Source organism: Octopus bimaculoides, chromosome 16, assembly GCF_001194135.2.
Source record: "Octopus bimaculoides isolate UCB-OBI-ISO-001 chromosome 16, ASM119413v2, whole genome shotgun sequence".
NCBI classification, from domain to species: domain Eukaryota; kingdom Metazoa; phylum Mollusca; class Cephalopoda; order Octopoda; family Octopodidae; genus Octopus; species Octopus bimaculoides.
In genome coordinates, this window is record NC_068996.1 from 48638578 (window position 1) to 48652217 (window position 13640).

A 13640-nucleotide genomic window follows, 5' to 3' on the forward strand; every position below is an offset into this window, starting at 1 on the left:
CAGCAGCAGTAAGGAGAAGAATTAGGAGGAGGAGGAGGAGGAGGAGGAGCAGGAGCAGGAGAAGTAGGAGGAGGAGGAAGAAGGAGAAGAATTAGGAGGAGGAGGACTAGGAGAAGGAGAAAAAGAATTAGGAGGAGGAGGACTAGGAGAAGAAGGAGAAGAAGGAGAAGAAGAAGAAGAAAAAGAAGAAGAAAAAGAAAAAGAAGAGGAAAAAGAAGAAGATGAAGAAGAAGAAGAAGAACAACAACAACAACAATAACAGCAACAAACAGCAACAAACAGCAACAATGAAAACACAAGTAAAACAACAAGTACCTATTAAATCCAGCCAAAGGAGATTCTTTGTCTTGGCTTTGGGTTTCTTCCGGATCCATTACCTAAAGATGGAGAATAATTATAATTAGAATCTTTGAAATCAAAATTCTCCGATTTCCTTGTTCCAAACTTCCATTAAGATCTTTATTTGTCCTAACACTGGAAATTCTAAGTTCTATAGAATCTTCATAGAAGGAATTCTAAACTCTGTCATATATTCATATATGTTAGAATTACATTGGATGGTCTGAACCAGCATTTCTCAGCCATTTTTTTTTTTTTGTTACATATCCTAAATAACTAAACATATGACACAGGTGTGGCTGTATGATAAGAAGCTTGCTTCTCAATTACATGGTCCCGGGTTCAGTCCCACTGTGTGGTACCCTGCGCAAGTGTCTGCTACTATAGCCTCAGGTCAACCAAAGCCTTGTGATTGGATTTGTAGACAGAAACTGAAATGAAGCCTGTTGTGAGTGTGTGAGTGTGTGTTTGTGTGTGTGTGTGTGTGTGTGTGTGTGTGTGTGGTTGGCATTAGGAAGTGCATCCAGCTGTAAAAACCTCGCCAGCACAGATTGGAGCCTGGTGCAATCTACTGGTTTGCCAGTCCACAGTCAAACCATCCAACCCATGCCAGCATGGAAGGCGGACATTAAACGATGATGATGATGATATATATATATATGATTGTGTAGAAAGAAACTTGCTACCCGATCACATGCTTCCAGGATCAGTTTCACTGTGTGGCACCTTGGGCAAGTGTCTTCTACTATAGCTTCAAGCTGACCAAAGCCTTGTGAGTGGATTTGGTAGACAAAAATTGAAAGAAGCCCATCTTACACCCTAGTGTCATGGAAATGGCACCCGTGCCAGTGGCACATCAAAGCACCCATTACACTCTCGGAGTGGTTGGTGTTAGGAAGAGCATCCAGCTGTAGGAAGCATGCCAAATCAGACTGGAGTCTGGTGCAGCTTTCCAGCTTACCAGCCCTGGTCAAACTGTCCAACCCATGCCAACATGGACAAAGGATGTTAGATGATGATGAGGAGGAGGACGATATGTGTGTGTGTCCATCACCACTTGACAACTGCTGTTGGTGTGTTTACGTCCCTATAGCTTAATGGTTCAGCAAAAGAGACTGATGGAATAAGTAACAGGCTTGAAAAAAAAAAGTCCTGAGGTTGATTTGTTTGCCAGAAATGTATCGCAGTGTTGCTCCAGAATGGTCACAGTCTAATGACTGAAACAAGTAAAAGAACAAAAGGGGAAAGCTAAAAGCAAACAAGTAACTTGTGATGAACAAAGCATATATTTAATATAGGCCTACCCTCACCCGGCTGCAATAAGTGGCCCCAAGGCATGAAACTTTACTAAAATATCCTCATAACACGAAAAATCATTTAAAGAATTGATTGCCCGGGTGTGGCTGTGTTGTAAGAAGCTTGATTCCCAACCACATGGCTCCAGGTTCTGTCCCACTGCATGGCAGCTTGAGCAAGTGTTTTCTACTATAGCCTCAGGCCAACCAAAGCCTTATAAGTAGATTTGGTAGACAGAAAAATGCCTGTTGTATATATGCATGTGTGTGGGAGGCGGGTACATCTGTGTGTGTGTGTGTGTGTGTGTGTGCATGTGTATGTGTGTGGCTGGGTGTTTTTTTGTTCCCCACCAATGCTTGACAACTGGTGTTTACATCGTTGTAACCTAGCAGTTCAGCAAAAGAGACTGATCGAATAAGTACTGGGCTTAACACAAAAAAAAACCAATAAAGTCCTGGGGTCAATTCATTCAACTATAAATACTTCAAGGTGGTGCTCTAGCATGGCCACAGTCAAATAACTGAAACAAGTAAAAGAGAGAAAAGATTACATCCGTTTTTATAAATGATTTTGACATACTTCCACAAGTGTTTCGTATTTGATTTTCTTCTTCAGTGTTGGATTTCAGGTGGGGAGTTTTAAAAATTTCATTTTTGGATCTTAAAAATGTTTGTTCTTTTAAATATGTTTGCTGAGACTGATGTAAAGTTGGATAAACTGAATGAAGTTGAGGTTTATTTTTCCTTTTATTTCTTAAAAAACCAAAAAAGACATAACTGGAAATGACGTAATTTGAGGTTTTCCTCTATATATCTCTATCCTTTCTTATCTTTGATTCTTTCATCTCTGATCTTAGATAACACAGCACATACGATCGTGAGCCATGTCATGTTTATCATAAATTGATGAGATAACATGGGTTGGCAATGATACTTTGTAGTTACTTTTTATTATTATTTACTGATTATGTTATTAAATTTTACTCTAAATATCATTCCAACCATGAAACAATAACATGTATAATATATGAATATTCTGATCAATATGTTGATCAGAATATTGATATATTAGATCAATATTTCTTCAGTCCTTTACACGCAAAATATTGAAATATTTTGTGTCTTGAGATGTCATATCTCAGCATTGATTTTATTATGCTCATCAACTATCTTCAACTCTAGTTGTAACACTATCAGTTTTTTATGACTCATGTTCTTTATGTAAAGATGTTTATAACATAGACATATAACAATCATTCTGAAAAATTCACAAGATCCAGGCACTTTCCTAAACTCAAAAAGGAAAATTTTCGGATGCTCCCCTCATGAATGAAAATTTATTTTGGCAACGTTGTCATGCCTACTTCTGGATCAGAGAATGACATATATACATACTGCTTATGCCCTTTACCCATGGCTTACACCAATCCATGGGAAATAACTCCTCTTTCTTCCTTGAAAATGTTATAATTTTTTTACTATGTTTTATGCCATTTCTTTTAAACAAAACGTCACCACTCAACATATGCACTTCCAGCCAGTATGTCTGAAGTGTTATCAATACTGCTTAAGTGCAACAGTCAGCATGAAACTGCCATTAACATTCTAACCAGTTATATATCATTACCAGTAATATGCTGTTGGACAATATATTAAAATATAACCTATCTATTACTCATATTGAGTGTATTATTTTTTCTTAAATTTTTAAGAAGTTGTACTTGTTGGATAGATTTGTATAAGAAAATAAGGATAATAAAATGTAAAATATAAGAGTCAAAGTAGCTTTATTCTTACTGGAGTAGAGTCTTCTTGTAGCTTGTCACCAATAATGTTGATAGCAACCACACTGATCTACATAGAAAAAAAAAACAAGAGAAAAAATTACAGAAGTTATATTGTGTTCCCAATAACATCAATGCTAAGTAATTAAGAATAGGCTAATGAGCTAATATAATGTTGTGAATCCATAAAATCATTTCGACATATTTTCACATGTATTTTATTTGATTTTGCAATTCAGTATTGGTTTTTAAGTGTTTTTTTTATTTATATATTGCAGGGATGTACTTGCATAGCAAGTGACCTGATTTGAGATCGTGTGCTGGAACAAAAACAATTGCAGCGTCGAAGGTGTTTATAAGCCATTTAAAATAACACAGAAAAACCGTTAGATTCACTTCAATATTTAAATTTAATTTGTCAAAATATTTTCGTCATTTTGAGACCGCGACCTGTTCACTGACAAAATTCTGTGCTGCACAGATAAATTAAATTTAAATGTTGAAGTGAATCTAACGGTTTTTGTGTGTTATTTTAAATGGCTTATAAACACCTTCCATGCTGCAATTGTTTATTTATATATTTTTAAATATATTTGCTGGAACAGATGTAAAGTTGGATAAATTGATTGAAGGAAAGGTTTATTTTTTTCTATTTATTTCTTAAAAAACAAAACAGAAGATGATATTAGACAGGTAGTGAGGGCAAAAACATAATTGAGTGTTAATGATATTTCTTTTCAAAATGGGGCAAGGGAGAGAATTTTTTAATTCATAATTAAAAATTCATTATTAGCAACAAAAACAGCAATCTGTATCTCTTACTCAATGTAGATATATTGTAAGAAAGCCACAATACTGTAGTATTTTGTCTTAAGAAAGAATCTTCTATAGACATATAGTGCTAAAAAATACAGAAGTACCAGCAGCAGGTAAAAAATGTGTGACAGTAATAGCAGCAATGGTGGAACTGCTAGATCATGTGATTCCTGTGTAGCAAGTCATAAAAGGCTGTAATATGACGTAATGGTCATTTGCCCGAACAAGCATAATTGTTGATATCCCATTGGTTAAAATTATTGCCCATATATGAATTCTAAACTTTCATCAAAGAAATCTTTCACGAAATACAGTTCTTAGAATTCAGATATGAGCAGTTATAAAAACCCTGATTTTTGGGAAATTACTCAGTGATCATAAGATGTTACTAAACTCCACAACACTCGCTCATGGAGATATTGGCTATTTTTTATGCTATGTCTATGACTTATGGTCAGTAAATAATGTAAACCTGCATATTTGCACATCTTCAGCAGCAAGTATCCACTATCATTGCATGCTTGTGCCTTTTAACACTATATGAGATGCTTTCTCAAGACAAATATTGCAGTATTGTGCCTTTCTTAAGGTATATCCACATTAAGTAAGATATATAGATTGCTTTATAATTAAAAATTAAATGAAGATATATTGTAGAAGTGAATTTGATAGGTGCAATAATTAATCGTTCTTTCGTTGTTTAGTTTGTTTTGGCCATTACAGCTAAGACCATGCTGGAGCATCAACCTCAAGTGTGAATATTCTTTGTCTCTTTTTGTTTGTCTCTCCCTCTTTATACATCCAGTTAGAGACAGCGTGATAGTGTAAGAAATCATAACTGTTATCATCTGTATTATAATTTAAGCATATACCTAACAGTTGTAAGGTTAAAGTACTGAATCACAAATGACACAGTCACAAGTTCAAATCTTGCATTTACTAAAATGACTTCTTTTAACCGGAGCCGGCTTGTCTTTTACTTCTGCAACTCAGACACTCCTGACCCCCTTCATCTCTCAACCATCTGGCAACCTTGTTTTGTCCTGACCATCCAGGTCCCACACTAATCACTGTACCCAGTGCTTCCTCCCTACAAACAGGATTAAGGCCTCCAAAGTCATGGACACTGACCCAGTGAGTAAAAGAAAAGAAAAATCACTGTGTTGTGTCACAATACACAAAACTGTTAACTTGTTTCAGAAAAAAAAAAAAATACACCTCCCAACCCCACCACAAACACGTATTATGTTTCTCATTCTTCATGGTTGATGATGCATGATTAATACAAAACAATATGGTCCTCATGCCGGTGGCACGTAAAAGCACCCACTACACTCTCAGAGTGGTTGGCATTAGGAAGGGCATCCAGCTGTAGAAACTCTGCCAAATCAGATTGGAGCCTTGGTGTTGCCATCCGGTTTCACCAGTCCTCAGTCAAACCGTCCAACCCATGCCAGCATGGAAAGCAGACGTTGAACGACGATGATGATGATGATGAATGTAAGTAAATAAGTATTTCATTTTAGAGAATAATCTGAACGCTAAAGGGTTGAACATTTAGCACAGTATTTCCCAACCATTTTTTTCCTCTGGACTTCTTTGATTCCTCTTCACACAGAAAGCCGTTCCTAGCCATTTGATATTCAAAAAATCCTACTATATTTTTTATAACAAAGTATTATTACGAATTTTATATAAAAGCAATTGTTAAAATATTTTGTGTATTGTAGAAATATAACTGATTTATAGCAGATAAATTTTAACAACAAAATCTTATAGGGACCCCTTCACAAGTCATAGGGACCCCTTCACAGGTCATAGGGACCCCTTCACAGGTCATAGGGACCCCTTCACAGGTCATATGGACCCTGGTTCAGAACCATTGCTTTAGCATTTAAACTAACCAGATCCAATCCAAATATTCTATCTGTTTTATGTTCAATCTGGCCATATCCAGCTTTTCATTTCTTTTATGTTAAAACCATTCAGATCCAGCCTCCCACACCAACCTTTAATGTCGTTCTAAAATAAAGAAATTACATCATCAAATTCTCGAAGCTATGAGATAATGCAGGATTAATTCCTTACAATGTAAGTAAATAAGCATTACTTTTGACAGAATAACCTTTTCTACTACTCTAGGTACAAGGCCCGAAGTTTTGGGGGAAGGGTGGGGGGGGCAGTCGATTACATCGACTCCAGTATGTAACTGGTACTTAATTTTTCGACCCCAAAAGGATGAAAGGCAAAAATCAACCTTGGCAAAATTTAAACTCAGAGCATAAAGACAGACGAAATACTGCTAAGCATTTTGCCCGGTGTGCTAAGGGGCTACACACAGAGGGGACAAACAAGGACAGACAAAGGATTAAGTCAATTATATCAACCCCAGTGCATAACTGGTACTTATTTAATCGACCCCAAAAGGATGAAAAGCAAAATCAACCTTGGTGAAATTTGAACTCAGAACATAGCGGCAGACGAAATACTGCTAAGCATTTCGCCCAGCATGCTAACGATTCTGCCAGCTCACCACCTTCCTTTTGACAGAATAATCCAAATGCAAAAGGATTAAGTTATTCCAGTGGTGCATTGGCAGAGTCTTTGGAATATGAAAATGAATGCTTTGTTGTATTTGTTCTGAGATTCTGCTAAGTTCAAACCTCACCAAGACCAATTCTACCTTTCATCCTTTCAAAGCTGATAAATGAATAACAGTCAAGTACTGGATCCAGTTTTTCATCTCTTTCTCTGTTCCCACAAGAAACAGACTGTAGTCAGACATTGAGAAGAATGGAATCCATCAAACTTGAAAATCTGTCCAAGACATGCCATATATATCAGAATGTTGTCTCTATAACTCCATCAGGTATTGCAAATCCAATGTAACACTAACAGAAGCGTCAGAGCCAAATTTTCAGTCTAAGGTGAAATAACTTTGTTCCTTCTTTCTTCAAGTTTTAGTGTGGGGAATGTTGAGTGTGGGGAAAGATTGGCCAGAGATCATCAACATCATCATCGTCGTTTAACGTCCGCTTTCCATGCTAGCATGGGTTGGACGATTTGACCGAGGACTGGTGAAACCAGATGGCTACACCAGGCTCCAATCTGATTTGGCAGAGTTTCTACGGCTGGATGCCCTTCCTAACGCCAACCACTCAGAGAGTGTAGATATAATAGAAAATATTTGTCCAAGGTGCCATGCAGTGAGACTGAACCTGATACCACATGGTTGGGAAGTAATCTTCTTAACCACACAACCATACATGCACCAATGAATATATGTGAGCATGTGTATATGTGCAGGTTAAGTAAACAAGGTAGAGTCACTTCCTCATGCCATGCCGACTCATAAGGACCAGTTTCCAAGTTTCCATAGCATATAATAAATTCTCCCAATGGATGGGACCCCAGTCCATCGCAGGATTACTCATTTTTTTGCCAGCTGAGTAGACTGGAGCAATGTGAAATGAAGTGTTGTGCTCAAGGACACAATGCATTGTCCAGTTCAGGAATTGAAGCCACAATCTTATGATCACAAGTCCAACACCCTAACCAATAAGCCACGTGTACCTTCACATAATTTGTGCAAGTGTGTGTGTGTAAGCAAATTACCTGATTATATAGGTTGTATTTGTTAATATAGTTCTTGTGTAAATTTAGCTTCAGGAACATCCCTGTGGCATCAACATGAACCGACTTGAGCTCTCGAACACGAAAGTCTGTCTTCTCATTGTTTGCCAAAGATATGTAACTGGAAATAGAAAAATCATAATTATTAAATTATTGTTTTAAAAGTAAAATGAATGAATGGAACTAGTCCAAAGAAACATCTAGATCAGTGATTCTCAACCAGGATCCATATGGCCCCCTGCAGGTCTATATAAGCTTTTTGGGGTCCATGCAGCATGATAATAAATTGGGGATCCACAACAGAATTTCAAGGGCTCCTGAAAAAAACTTTTGCTTTAGATGTATGTATTGGTGTTTATTGCAAGAAACAGCTGAGTTTCTTTCTCTACCATTTTACATAATTCAACCTACACAAAGGAATGTGAGAAAAACAAAATAGGAATTTTGAAAGAAGTTTCTATAAAACTAGTTTTTAAATATAGAATGGCTATGGGGATCCACCAGAATAAGATAGTAATCAAAGGGGACCATAGAGTAGGAGTGGCTGTGTAGTAAGTAGCTTGCTTACCAACCACATGGTCCTGGGTTCAGTCCCATTGCGTGGCACCTTGGGCAAGTGTCTTCTACTATAGCCTCGGGCCAACCAAAGCCTTGTGAGTGGATTTGGTAGACGGAAACCGAAAGAAGCCTGTCGTATATATGTATATATATATATGTATGTGTGTATGTGTTTGTATGTCTGTGTTTGTCCCCCCAACATCGCTTGAAAACCGATGCTGGTGTGTTTATGTCCCCGTAACTTAGCGGTGCGGCAAAAGAGACTGATAGAATAAGTACTAGGCTTACAAAGAATAAGTCTTGGGGTTGATTTGCTCGACTAAAGGCGGTGCTGCAGCATGGCCACAGTCAAATGACTGAATCAAGTAAAAGAGTAAAAGAGTAAAGAGATAAAAAAAAAATGGTTGAGAACCCCTGATCTAGACTGTAGACGGGAGAACAACAATGGCCACTATAGTGGTAGAAAAGGCAGGGAAAGGAGACAATATGTTCATGGAGCTGAGGTTGGAGAAGAGTCTGTTTGATCAGAACTAACCAAGGTCCAAACAACAGCAAATATTGGTGGCTCTTCTTAATAACACAGGCCATCTAATAATAATAGGTATCCTTGGATAATACCACTCAACATTGTAGGCAGGGGTAGCGTAGTAAAACTAACCAGTGTTTCATTGATTTACAGGGTTCAGCTCACATCTTTCCAAAAATTGCTGTCACATTTTCTTAAAATCACGCTTTTCTTAAAATCCCACCCTAACACAACATTAGGGTGGATAATGTAGTCCAAGATATACTATATTTTATTTCATAATGGGCGACCATGTTTGGAAGACTTTTGATCATAAGGTTATACCATCAGTACTAACCTGAGCCTCTCTTTTACTCTTTTACTTGTTTCAGTCATTTGACTGTGGCCATGCTGGAGCACCGCCTTTAGTCGAGCAAATCGACCCCAGGACTTATTCTTTGGAAGCCTAGTACTTATTTTATCAGTCTCTTTGGCCGAACCACTAAGTTACAGGGACGTAAACACACCAGCATCGGTTGTCAAGTGATGTTGGAGGCACAAACACAGACACACAAACATATACACACACACGCGCATATATATATATATATATATATATATATATACATATATACGACAAGCTTCTTTCAGTTTCCGTCTACCAAATCCACTCACAAGGCTTTGGTCAGCCCGAGACTGTAGTAGAAGACACTTGCCCAAGGTGCCACGTAGTAAGAATGAACCTGGAATCATGTGGTTGGTAAGCAAGCTACTTACCACACAGCCACTCCTACGCCTAAATATTATTTTAACAGGCTTGGTTAGTGTTGGTTGATAAAGCTGGTTTGAGTTCCAATATACATGTGCATGTAGATAAAGGAAGAAATGAGAAAACCAGGTGGATAAAATGTGATGATTTATTTGACCTGTTAAAGAAAGGGTATTCTTATCTCATTTATGTCTTGTCCTAGCATAGAAAACACTTATCAAAATGTACACAGATGGTCTGGGAATGAAAACCATAGTCTTGTGATCATGTGTGTAACATTCTGACCTCTTAGTCACACATCTTTACACCTTTACACACACACATACACGCATATGGCAAAGTTGATGGAATACATCTTGAAGGAACGGTCAGAATATATACAGAATGGTTTAACATGCAGATGGTACATAATGATGATGTATGCGATATAGAATAGAAAAACAAAAAAAGTGACATAACTTCTGCTGGAGGATAAGAACAAATGTACACGTCAAAGGATACCAAAGGCTGCCTGTGAAATAAATCTCTTAACTGTTGATTCAAACTCAACCACCTCGCTATAGAAATAGCAGGAAGGGGCTCCAGTAAAGAGGCATAAATTTCCCATGCTTGGCTGATCTGTCATGTGATGACATGAGGGCCAGAAGGGCAAGATCGATGTATAACCCATCATGTGACCACTTCCAGAAAACACAATGTATGAGCTAATATATCCTTATTTAAGCTTCAACAAGAAAACTGTGGACATAAACTTGCTACAGTAACAACAACAATAACTAAGTTGGTTTGTCTTTGACACATTGCCATTATGTTTCCCTTAAATATTGAAACCTATTCAACCCCATCTCTAATGAAATTTAACAAAAACATGTGCTATGTATTTTTTAGAGTATTGTTGTTGTTGGCACTCCGTCGCTTATGACGTTGAGGGTTCCAGTTGATCCGATCAACGGAACAGCCTGCTCGTGAAATTAACGTGCAAGTGGCTGAGCACTCCACAGACACGTGTACCCTTAACGTAGTTCTCGGGGATATCCAGCGTGACACAGTGTGACAAGGCTGACCCTTTGAATTACAGGCACAACAGAAACAGGAAGAAAGAGTGAGAGAAAGTTGTGGTGAAAGAGTACAGCAGGGTTCGCCACCATCCCCTGCCGGAGCCTCGTGGAGCTTTAGGTGTTTTCGCTCAATAAACACTCACAACGCCCGGTCTGGGAATCAAAACCGCAATCCTACGGCCATGAGTCCGCTGCCCTAACCACTGGGCCATTGCGTCTCCACCTGTTAGAGTTTTATTTCTTTTATTTTTCTCATATATACAGTTAGTTACTTACCCAAGGCATACATATCGGACGTTTTTTAAGTCAAGAGGCTCATTTTCAGGAATATCTCCAACAAATATTTCAATCTTGGAGGCTGAAATGTATAAAAAGAAATTTGGATTAATATTTCAACCGACATAAGGCAGCGAGCTGGCAGCATTGTTTGCACGCCGGGTGAAATTCTTAGCAGAATTTCGTCTGTCTTTATGTTCTGAGTTCAAATTCTGCCAAGGTCGGCTTTACCTTTCATCCTTTCAGGGTCAATAAATTAAGTACCAGTTGCATACTGGAGTTGATCTAATCAACTGGCCCCCACTCCCCAAAAATTTTGGGCCTTGTGCCTAGAGTAGAAAAGAATATTTCAACCGACATCCCAACAGAGAACAAATATCTAAGCTCTCCACAGCATTTCTTGTTTCCTTCTTGAGTGGGGAAAGTTCTAATGGATTAACTGGAGGAAAGAAAATTTCTCTTTCCTCTGTTAATGACACAAAATAATGTTTCCAATAGTAAAATATTAAAAACTACTAGTCATGAGGTGAGTATCACTTTAACAACACATGTATTTTCTACGCAATCCTATTCAAGTTGAATATTTACTGCTAACAAATTTTGATACGTGTTTCGTATGTTAGAACAAGATGCAAGTGAAGTAAAAATACCCTATCTTCAATTGTTGACTGAAGGTCAATATAAACTTACAGCAGGTTTAACTCTAATCTCAGTACTTAGTTACCTCATCAGTAAATGTTTTATTGTAATTCCTGAACTACATTTAAAATAATAAACTTAACCCTCCAACATCAAGTTTACTCTGTCAAATGTAATTCTTATTTATTCACATTGTTTGGGATTAAATATGCATTATCTTGTAGCCTGGAGATTTCAATGATGTAGATGTTTAGTTTTAGAATGACATTGTAGGGTAATTGTAAGAGATTGGATCTACTTAGTTTTAATAAAACAGATAAAATATTTGGGCCGGATATGGCAGGATTAAATGCTAAAGGGTCAATTTATTTGGAAACAGTGTGAAATAATGGTTATTGTTTCGTGGCCTAAATCATCATAAAGCAAATATCATTGTGAGTGATATCCAAATTACAGTGGAAAAGGCAAGCGACTGGATTTGATTAAAAAGAGACGATGAGTGATGGCTAGAAGAATATTGAGTGAAACCTAGTAACCAGTTGATCTAGCAAGCAGGACACCATCTCAGTAAGGAGGGGCAGTGCACTATAATGCTGTCAAGAGGAAGGCTCCAAAATGGCACATATTCTCTCCTGATGACCCCATAAGTCTGCTGACATCCAATATACAGAATTTATATAAAGTCGTTTAAACGACTTTATATCATTGTGTGAAAATAATATGTATTCTTGTATTTTTTTATTATTCAATTGATTTTTAATGATAATTAAAAAAACATTTTTAGTCTTAATTAGTCTAGTTTTAACTATTACATCGTTTAAATATGTGCTAATATTATCTTTATTATTATTTTAACCTTAAACTTCGTTCAAATTGTATTTTGAATGAAAAAATTTGTTTAAGTTGGTTTTTGTATATAATATACCTGTTAACAGATATTATAATGGATGTAGGGTTGATTATGGAATGTTTATTATTTTGATATTTTTAATAATATTTTTCTATCTTTATATAATAAGTATTTTATATAAATTCATTTGTTATTTATTGTTGGTTGGTATATACATTCATTTATTATTATTGTTGTTGTATTTTGACCTGAAGATTAGCTATATCTGCGAATAGAATTGATTTTCGATAGTTTTAATCGATTTTAATCGATTTAAATTTCCTTTCAATTTGAAAATTAGTTATGAAACACGTGTAGTCATTTTATTATCTTGATCTTATGATATTTACTTTGTATTATATTATACTCATTTATTGTGCTTTTAATTATTAATTTTTCTATATGTGACAGTGGATTTTCATCAATGAGTTCATGAACCTTGGTTCTTTTCCCTAAAACTATATATATATATATATATACCCTTTCTCATGTTTTTTGGGAATACCCTGCAACTTACATTATGACCTTTGTACTTTGAGGATATGCCCTGGCACTTCAATATCATCTCTCCTCTGCTCTCTTTTGCATTTTTGCTGTCTTCCACTCTCTCTCTCCTGCTCTTCCCTCAGGCTGGGTAACCATGTATCTCCTTTACAACTGCACACCTATTTCTGTCCCCATTCCTGATCTCTCTCTCTCTCTTTCTCTCTGGCCAGGTAACCATGTACCTCCTCTGCAGCAAAACACCTTTTTCTGCATCTCTATTTCTCTATATAACTTTTTCATGATCTGACACTAAATCATCTCCTCCAATTCTTCCTCCCATCTCAAAAGATCTTGTCTTGCAGGTTACTTGGTGACCCCACCAGTGCTGGTGCTACATAAAAAAGCATCCTATCCACACTGTAAAGCAGTTGGCATTTGGAAGGTCAGTCAACCATAGAACTTTAGCCCCAAGATGGGCAACAATGACCCATCAGATCTCTCTGACTGTCCAAACCATGCCATATGTATGTATATGTGTGTATATTATCATCATCATTTAATGTCCATGTCTTTCTCTCTCTCTCTCTCTCTCT

General features: G+C 36.9%; 1 protein-coding gene across 2 annotated transcripts in view; it reads right to left on the bottom strand.

Annotated features, from left to right (window-relative positions):
- Positions 1–13640, bottom strand: part of LOC106870605 (centrosomal protein of 104 kDa) — a 293281-nt gene that overhangs the window by 191787 nt on the left and 87854 nt on the right. For both annotated transcript variants that reach the window (XM_052973736.1, XM_052973738.1), the window contains exons 4-7: positions 11034–11115; positions 7850–7988; positions 3432–3488; positions 316–377 (exon numbers count right to left, since the gene is read on the bottom strand). In XM_052973736.1, the coding sequence (XP_052829696.1) occupies positions 316–377; positions 3432–3488; positions 7850–7988; positions 11034–11115 (340 nt within the window). The remainder of the gene's footprint in view (positions 1–315; positions 378–3431; positions 3489–7849; positions 7989–11033; positions 11116–13640) is intronic.